General features: G+C 38.9%; 1 protein-coding gene across 6 annotated transcripts in view; it reads left to right on the forward strand.

Moving 5' to 3' along the window:
• Positions 1–19860, forward strand: part of TRPS1 (transcriptional repressor GATA binding 1) — a 211990-nt gene that overhangs the window by 25956 nt on the left and 166174 nt on the right. For 3 of the 6 annotated variants that reach the window (XM_074556097.1, XM_074556131.1, XM_074556102.1), the window contains exons 2-3: positions 13026–13184; positions 16191–17119. In XM_074556097.1, coding sequence (XP_074412198.1) covers positions 13148–13184; positions 16191–17119 — 966 coding nt within the window. In that variant the 5' untranslated portion in view covers positions 13026–13147. The remainder of the gene's footprint in view (positions 1–13025; positions 13185–16190; positions 17120–19860) is intronic. The other 3 variants (XM_074556122.1, XM_074556112.1, XM_074556106.1) reach the window with 2 other exon arrangements.

Below are 19860 nucleotides of genomic sequence, written 5' to 3' on the forward strand. Positions count from 1 at the left end.
CAGTGCTGGCAACTCTGGGTGTGTCTTCTGTGAAATCTGTGTAGAGGGCTTGAGAACTGCCTTCTCATTGCATTTTTAATTTCTAAACTGCCTTCAAAATACAAAAAGAATGTACAATGGCTGCTTGAAATATGGCACAGTCAGACATACAAATGACTGGTAAGACAGTAGATAGAAAGCATGGCTTTTTTCACAAAAGGTTTCTAGTGTTACAGTAAATTCCTGCTGCCCAAGTAAGTAATACATATCTTGTGTTTAGTTTGAATGCAGAAGACTATGTTTTTAAAGCTGTTGGCCTTAAAGGGGATGCAGAAGGTCACTATGAAAATAAAAATATATAAACAAAAATGATAGAGAGAAAAAATTAACTTTTGCCCCAACTGCTTTTGAGGAAACAGTGCCCTTGGCATGTACATTCTTAAGAAATAGTGGTAAGGCTGTGCATACCCTGAAAAATGGATTTGTGTATGCTGTCCTGAAGTTCTGTGGGAATTGTGAGCAATGGGTAGCTCTTTGAACATCAACCACAGTATGTAATCCTTTTTATGAAGTGACCTACCTTTATCCTAAAATTAGGTAGAGTTTTTCTGCCTTGACAGCGTCTGGTAGAAGGATGTTTCATAGCCTCACTGCTTTGTCAGTTAAAACCCTTCCTTCTCATTTTCAGCCCAAAGTTAATCATGGCTAGTCTATTTGTTCTTATGCCAATTGGATCCTAAGCTTTTCCCTCCCTAATGTTTACCTGCTGCTAGCAATTGTGTTCTAGTCTAAATGAGCTTAACTTCACGTGTTCATAAAGAGCCACATCTTCCATATCTTCATTAATTTTCATTAACCTTTCTTGAACATTTTCAAATGTTGTTTTTAATGCAGTATCATCTGTGACATCATTAATTACCTGTTTATGCTCAAATTTTTTCCTGAGACACAATGCCTTTTAAAGTGTGATTTGGGCTGGTTTGTATTTGTTGTCTACTACTGTGTTGTTTTCTTTATTTTTTTCCTTCTTCAATCACTGTTTATAAAGTGTGAAGGATTGTTATTTCACAGAGATTGCACTCTTCCCTATTAGTTTTCATTCCCACATTCAATACAATTTTCAGTAGTTTTCTGTATATCTCAGTACTTCTCTAGATTGAAGGTATCATAAAACTTTGTTATCATTCAGTTTCCTTAGTATTTTCTGTATAAACACTTGAGTATTTGTCTTGTTAGCTCATCTGTGATGCAGCTGTTTGAAATAAGACTTTTAGACCCCGATGGACTAGTTCAAATGAAAGGAAGTGACTTGAGAATAGTGTAGAAGAGTTTCAGTCTCTGCTTTGTCATTTGGCCTCAAGGCCAGGCTCACTTCTTGATGAGTGTTACAAAAACAGTGTAAACATAGCTGTGATATGGCTGTTGAGGAGTGGGAGTGATTAGTGTATAATGTTGATTTTCTACGGATGCAAAGGAAGTTATGAGACCATGTTTACTTGCCTAACCATAGATCTGCCTCTCTTATTTTAATCATCTACTATTCTATTTAGGGAGTCAAAAAAAAATAATAATAATAAATAAAATGGCTTTATAAACTAGAACAGAAAGTGTCCCTTCAGTATTGCTGAAAGGTGAAGTGCTTGTAGGAAGCATAAGCCAGTGCTGAGCAGTTGCTGATTGTCTCCTGCAGACCAGACTCTGCAGTTCTGATCTGGATGGCGCATGTTGCGTTTTGTCTGCTCACTTGAGTTTCTACTGATGGAGTCCAAAATGCTGAGGAGAACGGTGCCAAACCAGATTTTCTGACGCGCACTCGGGATGTTGCCAGAGTGAGCATTTGGAGCTGGGAGCTGCAGAAGAGTGTCCCACAGTTGGGATGCACCCACGATCTGATGTTGGATTTTTCTCATGTAGCAAAGCAAATAAAGTGCCAGGCTGTCTGCTTCAGAAATGCTGACTGTTACCTCAGTATCTTATGCTGATAGACTGTTGTTGATGAATCTTTTGAGTATTTGAGAATTCATTTTCTATCAGTGCATTGCAATAATTTTCTTACTTTAACCTTTGTATATTTATAATTACAGGAAGCAGTTTAACTGGCAGTGAGAAGTGTCTGATTCTTTCATGTGGCTTCGCTGTTTCCAGCTTGCACAGCATTGCTATGGCAGTGTGAGCTTGCACGTGGTCTTCCTTTTGCTCATCTTGATGCCTAAACCATTGACACTTCCTCACTTCTTAAACCCCAGTTACAGTGGTCACATGCCAGTTCCAGTACAGCCCAAGATGTATTTCATTTTGCTGGGATCAAAGATCAAATTTTCTTGTGATGTTGTGAATTCAGAGCAGAATGCAGGGATCTGCAGAAAATTATTAGCAGCTGGTTACCTGTATAAAGGACACAGGTTAACTTGAAGGGCCTGTGTGTGCAATTAAATGTGTGTACTTACCTGCCATGTAAACAGAAGTCCCTGACTTTATGCACTCTTTCTGCAGTTGAAATAAAAGGTGGTATCTCTTCTGTTTTGATAGATCTTATATAGTGAATGTGAATGAAATCAACAGTTACAATGATATTCCAAGTTCCTATTACCCACATAGGTCTTTAAAGAAAGGAAAAAAAGAAAAAAGGATATTTCTTTAAATTGGAACAACTTTTAACTCTACCTGTGATGAGTGCAGCATGGGGTCTTTACTCCAGTGGACTTGCCATTTCTCAGTTTACAGGATGTTTCGGTTGCTGATTTTAATATTTTCATAAAGTTTCTAGTGTCCAGTCTCTCATGCATCCTCATTTTTTTTTACCCAAATATGATGTCTCATTCTTTTTGTGTATTTCCAGTGATTTACAGTCATGATTCAAATTGAAACATAATGAGACATTAGGCATTGATATGTCAAGCTGTTAGAAGGACGCAAGGGAGATGGTAATTTTCAGTAATTTTAGAGTCTAATCAAGTGTGTGTTTGTTGCCCAGATTACAGTGTACTCATGAATTCCTCGAGTTCCCTTCAGCTCAGAGGCCAGTAGAGTTCTATGTAGGCAAAGTTCAGTTGGAGCTTAAGGAGCCACGTTTTTTTCCTCTGGGGTTTGCAGCTTCCAAGCCCCCAGTGTTTCCCACGGCAGAGTTTGGGAAGCGAGAAGCAGCAGGTCATGGCCCAGGTGGTGTTTGAGGCAGTGCAGCACAGGCAGACAGACCTGCAGCCCCGCCGGAGCCCTTGCTGCTGTGGGAGCGTGTTGCTGCCACCTCCGTGCCTAACCTTTAATTATCCCTGGTGCTGTGAGTGTGATGCAGACTTATTTGTGCAGCTGGAATGAGACAAGCGTGCCATCTTGTGAGCAGGCAAAATGGCAACTGCTGTGGATTCCGCTGTGGGCAGATGAAGCGCGAGGGTTATGAGCGGAGCTCTTGGGTGTTTTTGTTTCATACTCAAAGTAGATCCAAGCTTCAACAACTTAAGAGTGTAATAGGATGGGAAATCAAATTGATTCTTTAGATCTGGGAGCCATAAAGAGAATTATTTTTCTATTAATAGGCCAAGGCCTAGCAAGATGGTATAGGATTCAGTGATAACAAGGTTATTTTTTTAAAAGAGACTTGAGTCTATGTTTGGTTTAATCAGTAGATTTTGATGCTGGAGAAGACCCAAGTACTTCACGTACTTTACAAATACATTTGTTTACTGCAGTCTCTGTTCTTAGGTCATATATGCATATATATGCTCTTCTTGTTATCTACATACAATGCTTGTATGGATGTCTTCTGACATTAAGGTTTTTATCTGTGATCTTGGGTTGTTCTCATTACGCACAAGAAGAGAAGCCACGGCCAAATTATGAAGATAATTTCTAATTTCTCTCATGTATTCTTATTCTTTCAATACATACTGCTTAACAAAAGAATTGTTTAAGAGATGCTTCAATTTAATTGGCTGTGATTTCATCGCTGTCTTCTTCAAAGGAAGGCATCTTTGCTGTATAAATCCGGTTGTACCAGATTTCAGGGGGTAAGAAATTTATAGCTAATACTAATCCCTAAAAGATGACTACATCTATTGTGAAACATTCTCTACAGAATTGTCACAGTTTTGGGGTCCTGTATCAGTTACTCAAGTAATTTTAGAAGTTGGATTCTCTCCTGACTGTTAATGGTACAAAGTTCACATTTGTAGCCTTTTGTCTTGATGTTTATCAGATGAAACTCTTACAGGAGTAATTATTTACTCTTGACTAGTCCCCCTTTTGGGAAGAATTTGCATGCTGATATGTGGATGAAACATTTATTTCTTGAGTTGTTTGAAAAAGCAGTTGTGGATGTTCTGCAGCTATTCATAGACTGGAAAATTAGAAGCAGCCCTAACTTGGATTGATTGTCACGGGGAGAGCAAACAGCAACAGATTATTGATGGGCAGCAGCTAGATGAGCAGAATGACATGATCTGTACTCAGCCAACTGGCTCACATTTGCCAGTCCTTTTATTTATGAGTTGTGGTTATCTCACCCCATCCATGTTGGACTCTCAGTTTCTCCACCTAATTGGCTGTGTTAATTTGTAGTCTGCACCTTCAGATCTCAGGTACATCCCAAATTCCTTTGCACAAGTTGCAACATTACTTCAAAGAAGGTACTGTTGTAGCCTCTGCAAGTAGTTTTGGGTCTTTTTTTAGACTCCAAAATGCCAGTGAACCCAGAAGTTGCTTTAATAGTTGTTTTCTTTATAAGTGAAAACACGGCAAAATCTTTCACTTTTTGTGGGATACTTCCCAGTGCAACAAATCAGCTCAACATCATTGCTGGATATTTCTTAAAACTAGTGAGGTACTGAATTGGAAATTAAGGTGGCATGAAGGCAGCTCTGAGGAGGAAGACAGGAGCAATGTGGTAAGACTTGCGTACATGGGATTTTTGAGAATGGAAATATTAGTGTAATCTGGTTGTACCTCTCTGTAACCTTTAGAGAGTTAGTGATATATATATTTTTAAGAAATATTCAGGTGCATTATTTCTGGAAAAGAAATATAGTGCCCTACTTATTTAAAAATATATTTTCAATAGGAATAGAACAACTGTTCAATTCTGTTCGTCTCTTCAGACTGAAGATTTCTACTCTCATTGGTAGTTTTAGTTTCTGTCTCTATGTTGCTGTGTGCAGATTCTGCCACCTATGCCGCACTCGTGTTTCTGAAATTACATATTTACCTACCAGAGGGAAAAAAATTAAATCTTTTTTTCTATGTGTTTTATGATCCTGGCAGATTACTGATGTTTAAATTAAATTTCTGATGTCTGCATGGTCCAGGCTAATGTGAGGGCTTTTGGCACCACCCCTTTGTGCAATAAAGAATCAAAGCCAGTAGCATAAGAAATCTTCTATCAAAAGCTGAAAACTAGATTCATAAAATCACTTATGCAGGCATTATGAGATTTTCCCATGGAAAGTTTATGTGGGAGTTTGGGAAAAACTGATTCAAGAACAGCATTATTTGCACTATATATATTCATCCAGCAGTCAGCAGGCTGGCGCTGGCATCCCTTGCCAGTTTTAAAGGGTTGCCAGCACTCATGAAGCTGCTGCAAAGCCACATCAGCAGAGTATCAAGGACTCTTCTTATTCTGCGCCCTCCTTCCCCCTTTTCTGACCAGAACTGAAATGGGTAGAACAGAGATCATGCTCCTCAGCGAATGCATGTTCTCAATTCTTACGACTTTCTGAAAAATGCTACTGTTTTAAAGCCGTTTCATAACAAATGATTAAGGTGGAAGCGCTTGAAGACTAGCTTTCTCATCAGCATTTCACTTCATTTCTCAGCTTCAAAAGAAAAATAAGAGATAAAAAGGGCAAATAATAGACAAACCACTCAGAGTGAATCTATTTGCATTCACTCTGGTCTTTTTTTAATGTATTTTACTTTGGGTTTTTTTAAGAAAGCGGCTCTGTTTCTCAGTCTGCATGAGGACCATATGATACGTGCTGCAAGAGTCTTTCCTTGTTAATTGGGATGATTCGAATGGCAAGGTAATTCACCACTGCTTTGGCTGGAGCTAATATTGGGCTTCAACATCAGTTCTGTAATTTCTGACAAATGGCCAAGGTTTCTTGAATAGGCACAGCTTTCTGTTTTGTGTAGAGAACACACAATCCAGTCTTTTGTTGTGGTTGCCACTGCTGTTGTTTCTCCCCCATTCACAATGGAGAGTGGGGTTATTTGTGCTGAGTGGAAAAACAGTGCCAAAATTCTGACTTGCTTATGTTTAATGTGATTTTAATTTTTGTGATAGCCATAAACAGTAAAAGAGATTTTGTAATATGGATCCCCTGTATCCTGATCTCTAAGTCAAGAAGGCATATTGGTGATGAAAGTTTTATCTGTCACAGGCATGTCAAGATGAGTGATTGCTGGATGATTCAACCCAAATGTATAGGAACTGTTTATATAGACATTGCCAAACAATTTCCATTGCTTTTCTTTTTATCTAAATTCTTGAATAAATTACTAAATAAAATAGTCTGTGTTTGGAATGTATGGCTGTGGGATATATGGAAACTCATAGCATGTGGGGGGAAAAAAGTTAAAATAGGGAAATATAATAATTTTGTAAACTTTATGTGAATATAGGTTCATCATATATAGACTCAAGGTTCAATTTGCTGATCAAAGCATCCAAATAACTTTGGATTTAATAATGTCGGCAATGAATGCTAATATATGGAAATTGAAAAGCAGGGAGCAACAATAGCTAGCCACGCTTACCAGTATTACCCTGCAGCAGGTAGATTTACATTTTTTTGTTTTGTTTTGCAATCGCAGTTTGGAAAATGTGTGTTCTTTTTCCCTTCTTCCATACTTCAGAATGTGGGTTCTCCTGAACAAGCTTAGACAAGATTCAAACTAAACAATAGGGCAACATCAGAACCTTTGAAGGCTCAGTTTGGATGGGTACCCAAAGCCTGAGTCTGCTTTGATGTATGTAGGCTCAACTCCGGTTGCCCTTGGTTGCCCTCTCTTACCTATGTAACTTGTGTCTGGAAACTCTTGCCAAATTTTTTTTATAAAGAAAAAAAAATTAAGGACATTTTTGCAAACTCATGTTCATCCTGATTCTGGTCTGGCTGGAAAAGTACTACAATAATGCCCTCTCCAGTGATGATTTAATATTACTGTTTTAGGTCTAGGCTGTAGGCTTCTGCCTCCTTCCCAGTTTCTGAAATTTCAATCCCTTTTCAAATGGGAGGACTTTGTCTCTAGTTGGAAACAAAATTATTTGAACTTTTCTGGAATGCTAGCCAAAACCATCCTCTATCTTGCATCTTTTCCTCTTGTCCCAAGTAATTTATGGTTCCATTTCACTGAGGTTTTGGGCAAGGGAACTCTGATTGCCTTCTTTTCATATCACAGATCTCGCCTGGCAGAAAGGGACAGCACATCTCAGACTTGCTTCTCAGTCAGTGAAGCTTTTGCCATTACCTTCAAGGGAAATAGGATCAGTCCATTGTATTCTTAATGCAAAAGAACAAATGAGTCATTTCTTGTACCCATACCTGATTGCTCTTGCCTAGGAGCCAGGAGGTCACCTTCTTTCCTCACTCTTCATCTGAAGGTAGCACTGTGCTTGCTTTGCCAGTACACTCAACTCAGATTCAGTTCTGAGTCATCTGCAAACCCTAAACTCCCATTGTCTTCAAAGGACATTTGGATTACAGAGAACACTGAGTTTACTCAGGCTGAAAAGAAATTGAAACATATGAGATTGCCACACCTACCAGAAGAGTTTGGCAAGATAGTGGTTGCTTGCCCTAAAGACCAGATGAACAGTGTGGATGTGATAGATGTGCCCACAGCCCCCACAGCCCAGGAGGTCTTTGATTCTTGCTGGTACAAGATTGAGGGAAAATTCTACTCCATTGGCAAAAAGCAAACTCTAAACATTTAAAATATTTCCTTTTTTTTTTTCTTCTTTTTTTTAAGGCTTAAATTGTAGAGTGAGAGCTATAAGATGTCCCCGATACCAGGATCATTGCAATGTTGACATAGATTCTGGTCACTTTTATTGGACCTGGGGATATATAGGACTTCTTTAAAAAGAAATAGTAAAATTTTGAGATATAATTAAGGCCTACAGACCCTCTTACTCTTCAGAAAGTAAGCTGCTGTCTTAAGCATTGAGGATCAGGAGCAATTTATTTTTCACAGAAGTTGATGATTCTATTGAAAGGCAGTTGAACTTTCTTTGGAGGATGTGGTATCTCCAAAAGAGAACACCAGACTAAATGGTCCTCCAGTTTCATCTAATAGGGAGTGTTTTGCATCCTATAAAGTATAACAACAGATAATTAATAGAATAACCAGAAGATTTGGAGAGGATGGCAGGCAGGGCTCCCATAGGAGGTGTCAGTCCTGGCAGAAGTCAGTTACTTCATTGCAGTAAGCAAATCAGGCTGGAATTCTCTCCGTGGTGCAATAACAGTGGATTGGGGAGCATGCAAAGCAGCATCAATACATAAAAATTAAACTGCTTTTAATATACAAAGCTGAGTTTAGATAAATGCAGAACAGAGAAGCAAAGGCATAATATTCTCTGAAAGTGCGGCCTTTTAATGCTGTTTTGGAGACTAATTTACATACAAATAAAATGTCAGCTTATCCCATAACTGTCATGATAAATTGGAGCACTTAGATTTTTGCATGAGATGCTCCTTCTGTACCTTATTAAATTATGGAATGTTGGCCTTTTGCCAAGTGCTAGGGTGATGCTTTCTTTACTGAAATACATACAGGAGAGGGATATGGACTTGGACATCTAGAGACCCAGGTTCAGTCACTAGCCAAGAAGTCTGCCTGCACGTCACCTTGAACACTTTGAATTTTTAATTTCTCTGTAAATAATATTTTTTATCCATAAAATGGCAATGATGTTAGTTTTCCTGTTTCACAAGCTTTGTTGAGTTTTAATTAGTTGTCATGTGTACAGAGTGCTTTTAGGTACTTGATTGGAAGTCTGGGCAAAGTGAATCCTGCTTTGTTGGGCTCTCCCATCCTAGATGGATGGCTGTGGAGGGCAGGTAGGAACAAGCTCTCTGCAGCAGGCCAGTAAGAAATGCAGAACATAAACCTGCTGTGCTCAGGGACTTGTAAATAAAAGCAGGTTTAGAATTCTTCATTTTGGTTGCAAGATAGGATACAATTCTCCTTCATGTCACCTCTTTATATACATCACCTTTTGACTTCAGTTTCTCCTGAAAGTGTCTGTGTGATTACCCCAGGAGTGAGCTTAAAATGAAATAAGTGCCTGGAAGTGGGCTTAAACAATCTGTTTTGAAATGCCACTCCTAAACTCTTGAAATGACCAAGTGTCTGCTTTATACCCATAGAAAAGGTTAGATTTATTCCAGTGGCTAGATGATTACTGAAGTGTGCTGTGCTCTGAAGCATAAGGTAATAGAAAAGATCATTGTGAATTAATTCAGTGTGAATTAATAAGAGATTTACCTGATGAGAGTTGTTTGAAGGTGATGGCACTTTGTAGCTGAACAGGATTTAAGATGCCCAAAAGTGCACCTTTAGAGATTTGAGAACAATCGATGTTGGGAAAGTAAATGTAAATGGGAAGGAGCAAGCTTGAACAGACCACAGCTCTTTCCACTTGTCTCTTTGTTGTAGGGGAAAAAAATTGCAAACAGCCCTCAGCAAATTGGTGATCAGGGGCTAAACTGAAGAATTTAGCCTGAAAATGCAAACAAATAGGAGAGGAGGAGAAAAAACAACAGTGTTTTGCTGTAATGCCGTTCTACTAATATGATGTGTTCTTCTTCTGCTAATACATTTTTTTTTTCTTGCACTTTTTAGATTGATGAAGTTATCATAATTTCAGTGGAGCATGTGGAGTATAAAATATCAAACAGATTCAATTTGTCTAATTACAATGTCTGATCCTGCCTAATTTTACTGATATGAGGAATCATGTTCTACTTTAGCAATTTCAGGCAGGAAAGAGTGGACATGCAGTTTGAGGGCTTGCAGAAAAACATGTATAGATTAAAAACTCCTTTGGAATTAAGTTGTCAGCTGCTTAGAGCTGTGACATCTTCTGTCCTGTATGGTGTGTGAAGACACTTATGCCAAAGCAGAAAGGAGGTGGTCCGGTTGAAGAGGCAGTTGCTTGTCATTAAGCTTATTCTGCCCTCCCACGGTTTAGGGCCTGATTCTTGGGTTCCTTACATAAAAGGAGTTGTTCTTTCCTTCCCTTCTCAGCAGAGAAAAGTTAGGGAGGGCCATGTGTTGGTTGTTTGCCGGCAGGCTTGCTCTGAGAACCACGAGCAAAAGTGGGAGAGAAGCATCGTGTGTGACTGCCTCCTGCTCTGTGTCCCAGCCAGAGGTGGTGGGGTGTGAAGCTGTACATCTCTTTTCTGTCATTTCATTGTGCAGTGTCCACAAGGGAAGGTAGAAGAGCAGCAGCTTTGGCCAGTCGTCTACCGCTGTGTCTGCGTCTGGGGTAGTTTGCATCTAATGTAATCTAATTTTCAGTAATTTCAGCAATTTCACCTGGAATTTCCAGTGTTATTTACAGGGTTTTAAATATTTTTTTTTAACACTTAAATTAGAAAACATGGCAGGTCTTTGAATTGCGGGCTGTAGTAATGAGCTCGTTACCTTTGAGGCTGTGCTGGGCGCAGGCCTGGGCCAGCCCGGCGGGCCCGGCTGCCGAGGAGGGCGAGGGCGGGCCGGGTGCCCTGGCTCCCCGGGGACGGGGCCGCCGCCGAGGCGCTTTCCCAGAGATTCCGTCTCAAAGCAGGAGCTCGCTGGCCTCGTGTGCCTTACAGCTGCTCGATTGTTGCACGGAGACTGGGGAGGAGGCTCCGCACTGATTGGGACTTTATGTGCTTGATAGAAGCCGCCGCTTTGAACACTTAGGGGTTTTTATATGAAGAACAGCAGACAGACTTTGTAGTCTATTTATGTGTAATAAACTGAGTTTTGTTTTGCGTCTTGTTTTTTTTTTTTTTTTTTTTTTTTTCTTTTTTGCTGTTTTTCTTCTCTTTTTTCTTTATTTTTTTTTCTTCTGTGAAAGAAAAAGTCTAAAAAGGAGAGAAATTAAAACCACAGCATCATTTTCCCATGCAGCTATAGCAAGTATCCTGCGATCTCACATGATCGGCTGTCCTGCTGGAGTGGAGTGTGGGAAGGTGTCAAAATATGTCTCTCAATCTCGCAAATTTTTTTTTTTCTTAAAAGGGAAAGCCAGATGAATGCCAAAAGCACTGCTCCCTTCTCTAGCCCTGCAGTAACAAACTACATGAGTGTATGTTATTAAGATGATAAAGATTAAATTTCTAGTTTCTAACGTGCTATCACAACAGCAAAGGGGGAAAAAATCTTGAAAAAATTATGAAAATTAGTCTGATGGTCTCCTTTTAATATTAAGATCGCTCCCAACCCCAACAGACAGTGTAGGCTGGAATTCCACAGGGCTTTTTTGTGGTCCTAATGATTTTAATAATACTTTGTGCTATGTAGCACCTTTCATTAGAGGATCACAAAGTGCTTTACAGTCACTAATTAATTAAGCCTCACAACACTCCTGTGAGATAGGTAAGTATTACACATATATTAAGCTGAGACACCGAGAGTTAATGATTTTTTGCTGCATTATTCTGGGAAAATGATTGATGTTGTAGCGCCGTATGTGCATTATATGTCTTCGTGTGGGTGTGTAATATATATGAGTGTAAAAGTATTAATTTTACTATCCCTTAACAAAGATGTCCTACTTGAGCCTGTTGAATATAAATGTGTATTTTCATTTAATTTTTTGTTGCTGCAGTGTACTGACTGATAATATCACAGTCTTCGTATACCCATGACTCAGTTTGCTCTTCGTCTGCTTGTGCATCTACTTGTACAAAGAGTAGTCAGTGGCATCTCATAAAATTCAAACATATTTCTAGATGGATTATTCTGTTAAAAAGAGCGTATGACTAAGATCTGACCTAAACCTGCAGCACAAGCACCAGGCAACAACTATTCTGTTGCAATAGGCTTTGATGACAAGCCATCACATTCAGTAAAAGTAATGAGCAACAACAGTGACCCGCTGGGGAGGTGGTGATCAGCAGGTAATTAGCCATTATCTTCACCATTAGTATGAAACTATTGATTACCAGACTTTGTTTTTTCTTTTTTCTTTTTTTTAAGAAGTTCAGTAATCACTATGGTTATTCATTATTCTGAATTACAAACTGAATCTAGAAGAAGTTTTTGTTTCCAGGGATGAACTGATGTGAGTGACTGTTGAACAGAAAATTGCAGATGTATGAACCACATAGAGTAGCCTTGCCTGTTTTTGAGGGAAAGTACATATAACTGCAACCTGGGCCTTATCCAAAATTCCCTCAGCTCGAGAAGTCCTTTCATTCATATCAGGCTTAGTAATTCTTTTATTATGGGCAGATCACTATTTTCAGTGCTGAAAAGCCAGGTCCCAAACAAAGCCTGTTCTTCACTTGGCTTCTTCACTAGCACCCCTCAAATGTGCTTACTGTTGCAATGGCATTGGAGAGGTGTGGGAAGTTGTCTGCTAACAATGAAAGTAACACCACTAATTTTTTTTGAAGTGGAACACAAGGCAGCCAGCAGAGGTTAACTTGCAACTGCTGATGGAGTTATTTAGGTGCCATTAACTATCCCATTAGGCCAGTCCCATGACGATGCATGTGATTTTTTTTTAAGACACTTTCTTTCTACAGCTCATTTTCAACAGTTACTTTAAAGTTGTTTTAGACTTTGTGTTTGGTAAACATTAGCTCTGAGATATTTTTTGTCTTTTTGTGTGAGTGTGTGTGCGTGCAGGAGCAGGAGCTCCTTCTGAGGAGAAGAGAGCTATGGGATTTCTCATGTTGGAGGGAAATAGAGAACAGCAAACTCTATTTGTATAGTGTCCAGTAATAGATGCATGGGAATGTACGATAGGTATAATAATGTTTTTAAGTGAACACCATATTTTGAATGCATAATTTAGGAAGGAAAACCTTTTTTTTTGTTTTGTTTTGCAGATATACAGATCAGCTCTCAAAATGTCTTCTGTGTCTTCCGTGCATCTTCTAAGACAATTGCATTAGCCCGCCTGCTAGTTGACTAATAGAATTAATAATTGTAAAAAGCACTCTAAAGCCACATGCCTTATGAAGTCAATGCTGGGTATGATTTTACAAGTATGTGATCTATTTTTTCAAGTGAAATTGTTAACCAAAAACGTTCTTGGCACACAATAAAACATTGTGCAATCTGTTATTTGTCTTAGAGATAATAATTTCAGAGTGCCTATATTCTTTCTGTATCTAACTTATGACTTGCTAAGGGATGGTTTCTTCAATTTAGGAGTATTGCAAATGTAGCTTTATTTACATAATACGTCTCTGAAAAATGATAGTGGTGGAATTTCGACAACAAAAAAATCCCTGTGTCTTTTCTTACTGTTCCCTTATGTGGATATCAAATAAATGACAGATGATTTTTCAAAAGCTAAAAGAAAAAGACGGGAAAATACTTTTAAATTCAGCTTAAGGAAGTCAATGTTATCTTCTTTCTTCTTTCCTTTCTTTCTCCAAATAGAATATTGCATGAAAAAGCTCCATTAGGCAGATACTGTTTCCTTGTCCCCCCTCCATTAACAACCCAGACTCACAAATGTATTGGGAAAATTAGAACTAAAGTAGCTAGATCTCCAGTTAGCCTGTAGAGAGTCTAGATTTTTCTTTTCTTTTCTTTAAAGGGACTTTTTTTCTGTCCTTTTCTCTGACTCTCTTCTGTCAGTTATCATGAAGATAGCAAATCTCTAAGCTTTCCTTATCTGCCAAAAATATCTGTAACAAAAACATTTTATAACATTGCATTTAGTCTTGTTTAATTTTGACTGAGGTAACAGTCATGATGTTTACTTTCTTGATCTCTGATTTTTCTTCACTGCGCAGTCAGGACTTCTTTCTCTGTTGTCTGCCACGAATTGCATTTAAACAGAAGTTATTTTAAAAATGGTTTGGGATGTGTAACCAGGAGAAGATACATACTTAGCTGAACACCTATCAGAGATACTCACAGATATTTTGTGTGTGTGCTAACCAAGAGCATTCATGGAGTCTCACAGAGAAGTAGCACTGCTGAAAGGCTAATGACTGTCTTTATACCTTGAATTATATATGTTTACATGTTGTTTTAGTAGGCTGAGTCTATTGTAATAGTTCTCTTACCACAGCAGAAAATATTTCTTTTCTCTGAATTCTGAGTGACTTTGTGGTTCAGAAGTTATTGGGGAAAAAAGAGTCCAATGTAGTTCACACATCCCCTGGTAGGTGTAGTTGATTTTAAAGAGAAGACATTTGGTTCCCAAGCATACGTGTCTTCTGCAGTAAGGCATCGCAGTAGGCATTTAAGAAACCTATTAGGACCACACGGAGTGTTAAAATTTCTGTAACACGAGCTGGCATTCTGTGTGAAAGCTGCCTTGCTGTAGCCCATGCTGCCTGTGGATCAGCTCAACCACAAAGACAACAGAGCCAGCCCAAGACACAAGTTGAACATTTCCCCTAAGAAGTTGTCTGTTTTTATCAACAGAGCATATAGTGCCCTTTCATGTGGAGCAGATGTAAATAAGAGGATGTACAGATGCCTGTTCTTTTATTTTTAACCTCTGTCCCCAGCCTTGCTTCTCAAAGTACTGTTTTGAGAAGGTCATCCATGGCTTTCAAAGGTCTGGATACAGCACCATTTGGAGCACATCAGGGCTGCTCCCAGAGTCTCCAGGTGGTCCTCTCTTGGCAGAGCAATGTCTATCTCCAGTGCCTCTGTAGGGCCAGGCCAGGGCTGGCCTGGGAATGGGGGCTCAGACTTGAGTCTGTAGCTCACATCTCATGTGTGGTACTGCAGGCTGCTGCCACCAGACCACACACAATTTGGCAAAGAGAAACATCCATCCTTGTATACAGCATTGGCAGAGATTAAGAGCATAGAAAAGTTGGGGCACATCTGTCTTCTCCCCATAGTTAGCACGTGAACACAAATGGATCAAACCAGCTGGTGATGAATATCAAATCCAGAACCACACAGCTGAGACAGCAGAGGAGTTTAATATATATATTTTCTCTTAAATAGAGTGGGGAAGGTGAAGTGGATGAGGAATTTGACGTAGTACCTGCATAGTGTGTTTGCTTGTCCTTCCATAATCCCCTCTGTTCAGAAAGCAGCTAACTCATCAGTGGCAGACTCCCCCTTTCTCTCTGATCCTTATTGCTGTCCTGTCTCAGCTTTCTTAAATGGATCCTGGAAGTGTACTTGCAGATTTAGCAGTAGTGGCTATGTCTGCAAGGAGGACTGAAAGGTTTGGCTGATGAGATCCATGTGGATTCCAGGTGTTTTCAGGGCAGATCCTGGCTCAGCCACACACTGATGTCAAATGTCTGGATCCAGGCCTGTAAAGTTTTATTGACAATGGGTTTCCTAATAAAGTTAGTTTTTCTTTGTTTGGCAAATAGAGCTAATTACATGAATAATGGATTGTGCGGCTACACTTCAGAATATCCATATAATCCTGTTTGAAGTTTATGGGCAGTAGGAGGGGGAACTTTTGCTATATGGAAACTGATACCTGCTTAGGAAAATACTTTCTCTGAAACCTCAAGTACTTACTCTCCTAAATCTGTTTTCTTCCTAATAACTCAAGTTCTTCTTAGGATTATGTCGTTTAGGTCTATTTTTGCAAAGCTATGTTATATGTGAATGTACTGTGTATGAACATTAGACATCAAAAGTTTATTTTTCCCCTTAGTGTTTTAAAATTATTTTTAAAGAAGCATTAATTTAAAATTCTTCCTGCCAGACCATTATCATCCCAAAAGTTAATGAAACCTGCAATTCACTGATTCTCATGGAAGTGGTTTTTTTAGGTTCTTTACAGTTCTCTTTTTAGTTAAGTTTAGTCTCAGTGTGCTAATTTTTTAAAAGTTTTCTGCATAGCTTAAAAACCTGTTCAACAAAAATTTTCTGAAAAGTTGATGTACTCAATATATTTGTATAGTTCAGAATGCTTTTAAAGGTATCAGGTTTATAATCTGTTACATATCTTGTATATCTTGAATAATTCTATAGGTTTTTTTTCCTTTTTTTTCTTTCTTCTCTCCCCTTTTTTTTTTTTTTTCCCTTTCTTATTTCTTTTTCTGTGGTAGATATGGTCCGGAAAAAGAATCCCCCTCTAAGAAACGTTGCTAGTGAAGGTGAGGTACAGACCCTTGAGTCTACAGGTACTGAAAGTGAAGAGTCTGGAAGGAAAAAGGAATTTTCTGCAGAGCAGATGCAAGAAAACACTGACCAGGGTGATGCGGCAGAGTTAAGTAACAAGGAGGAACTTTGCATGCATGTCCAAGAGCCATCTTCCAGTGTTAAAAAGGACTTGAAAAGCTCAGTGCTGAGTGAAAAGGCTGGCTTCAATTATGAAAGCCACAATAAGGGAGGAAATGTTCCATCCTTCCCTCATGATGAGGTGACAGACAGAAATATGCTGGCTTTCTCATCTCCAGCTGTTGGGGGAATCTGTGAGCCCTTGAAGTCTCCTCAAAAATTAGATGCAGATGACACCCAAGATGTGGTCTGTACCCCGTCAGGAGATGCAGCAGAGACAAATGAGGAGCATCAGATGTCGCCAAAAGCTTCAGATGAAACAGTGCAAGTGCAAAGTGGTCAAACCGATGGCCAAGGCTCAAGCCCGGTCCCCATGGCCTCAAAAAACCCACAAGTGCCTTCAGATGGGGGTTTAAGGCTGATCAAATCAAAAGCAGATTTGTTGGTAAATGATAATCCAGATACAGCGCCTCTGTCTCCAGAGCTTCAGGACTTCAAATGCAACATCTGTGGGTACGGTTACTACGGGAACGACCCCACAGATCTCATCAAACACTTCCGCAAGTACCACCTAGGACTGCACAACCGCACCAGGCAGGATGCTGAGCTCGACACTAAAATTTTGGCTCTCCACAACATGGTGCAATTCAGCCACTCCAAAGACTTCCAGAAAGTCAACCGCACTGTGCTTTCAGGGGTACTGCAGGACATCAATTCCCAGAGGCCTGTCCTGTTAAATGGGACTTACGATGTGCAGGTTTGTATGCTCCCAGCCTCCCTGCTTCTGCTCGCTGCCTTCTCAGCTGCAAAGCCACATCTTGCAAAGCCTGTCCTACCTACGTGATTCCTGTATCTCATATAACCTGCTTAAGCCTCCAGAACCATTTTGGTCTATTTTAGCCAGGCTTTCTGCAGGTCTGCTGAGCGTAGATGGGTATTTTTTGACCAGTGACATTTCTGTGTAGGATTTAGTCGTTATGGTAATCAATAGCAAGAGATCTTATTCTGCAAATAGGCAAACGGCTGAATTGGTAATCATATCTGAAGGATTTACTGTCACAGAAAGAAAAGAGCAAATAATAATGAAAAATAACCACCAGATAGACAAAAGACAGCAGCTGGAAATTAAAAATGTAATCCTAAATTATCAGCTGCTGGGAGTCAAGATTTGGCTTATTGATTCTTTATTAAGATAAAATAAATGACAAGTCTTGGCAGCTCTGAAGTTGTCTAGTGCCAGAAAAACAGGATACACAATGGATATTTAAAACATTTCAAAAAGTAACAGTAATCCATGCTGTCCTTCATGTTGTAAGCCTGTAAGAGAAGGATTATTGCCTCAGTCATTCTCATCTAGTTGAAGTTGGAGGAAAACTACAGATATTGCTTTGAAAAAAAATTATTTTTACCATGAAAGAGTGAACTCAGGAGTTTTTCATGGACTTTTTGTTAGTTTCTTTTCCTCTAGTATTTAATTAGTTTTTAAAAAATTCTTTAAAAAATATTCTTGGACTTTTGGAACTGAGAGATACAGTAGGATATTTCAGTATTCTGTATGATACAAAAATTCAGATTTTAAGAAAAATCAAACCAAAGTAACAAAGTTTGCATACCATGCATGCTCAAATGTCAATCCATTTTCAAGTGACTGCGTACATGGGAACATTGTAGTAATCACTAGATAAAACTCCCAGTCTATGTTAAAATAAAAAGGTAGAAAGGTAGAAATTATGCTTGCAGAAGCCATAGCTATAGGAAAGAAATTTTGCAAGACAGGTTAAGATGGCTAACTTCTAACATCAAGGAAGAAACCAAAACAAGGAAAAAGTCAGGAACTTGAAGCTTTTCAAATTATTTAAACTTTTCCTCTTTTTAAAGAACTCTACAATTTCTTTGTGGAACAGCAAATCAAACTAAGGTCGTTACTATGCGTAAAAGCTGCAATCTTTGAACTGCTGCCTTACTAAAAGATCACTGGCTCATGTCAGACACTCTGTCCTGTCAAACTCTGATTACAAAGCAAATACGTGATGTAGTTAAAAGAGGTTAGAAGTGAATAATGTCAGATTGTGAAATGATGATTTATAATTAGCACATAGTATGATGTTAATACCTGGATTTCCTGCTATAGTTTCAGTGTGCTGACTCCAGGGACAGCATCTTAGAGCAACTGATCTGTGCTGTCAGGAAGACATTCAAACTGGAACAGCTCAGACATACAGTATAGAGGAATTTGAGTTTCTAAACACACTTTCATTTCCTCCAAACAATTGTTTCGTTAGGTCCTTAGTTATTTATAGGAAAGTTTATGCTTGATTAGAATTAGCTGGATGTTTTTCCTTTGCAGTGCTCTCAGAAATAAAACAGATGTGTGAGCTATCTCAGTTTGAACTGATAGAATGAGAAATAAAACAGCTGAACCTAGACTATACTTGTCTACTAAACTCTGGCAGTAAGATACTGCAGGGGAGACAAAAAGCAGTAGGAAACAGTCCATAGATAATCTACTTAAGATCAGTCTTTCCTCAGACAAAAACATTTTCCAAAATAGAACAGACAGCCTATACAATGTTGGCTGTTTATTTGAAAGAAAAAAAACCTGCACCTAGAAAATTAATTTTTAAGGGTGCTAGTTTTCCCTGGTCAGTTTGGGAATAGAAGATTAAATAAGCTTTTGTGGCAAATGCCATACTTCATCAATTGCACGTGCGCCAGGCATTGATCCAGAACATGTCAGAAGATAAGTAACTGATTAATATTTGTATGCTTTCTCCTCCCCCACTCCTGATTCATAGCAGCTTTGAGAGATTCATGAACAAAGTAAAAGAACATTTGAAAATCCCTTTTGCATCCACACATGTTTATATTACTCTTATATCCATTTTGAAGGGATTTTTCTCATGCATCTGAAAGGCTGGCATCTCCCACCGCAACAAGGGTTCATACTGATTGGTGCTCCAGTTAAAATCAGTTCAGTCAAACTCCTGTATAACATGAGAGGGAACTGAACCTGAATAAGAATAATTGGTTCATGTTAACACTATTATTTTTTATAGGTACTGGGCTAAATGAAAATAATCCCTTTGTAATTAACTTGAAATAGTAATGAACTGGGCTTAGGATCTAATTTATTGATCCCCTTGCACTTAGCAAACAGTTCTGTTGTAGCTAGGCTGGAAGTTATTGATAGATTTATGGTCTCAGGCCATGGAACTGGGCACAGAAGCCAGAGGATGAAGATGACTGACTTTGATCTGGCTCACAAAGTCAATTGGAGATGATGGTATGTGAAGATTGGTAGTAGTGAGGGATGCTACGGAGCCCCACAGTTAGCATTCATAACAAAGGCAAACAAAAAGCAATGGGAAAATGTTTGAGTGCAGGAAAATACAGTATCTTCTATCCTATCTGTAGAGATCTAGGGATGTGGTCCATTTGCTGAGGGCTTGGAAAAAGAAATCAAATGTGTTTTTGGACTTGTATCAGAGAAGTTAAACC

This window comes from Zonotrichia albicollis, chromosome 1, assembly GCF_047830755.1.
Source record: "Zonotrichia albicollis isolate bZonAlb1 chromosome 1, bZonAlb1.hap1, whole genome shotgun sequence".
NCBI lineage: Eukaryota > Metazoa > Chordata > Aves > Passeriformes > Passerellidae > Zonotrichia > Zonotrichia albicollis.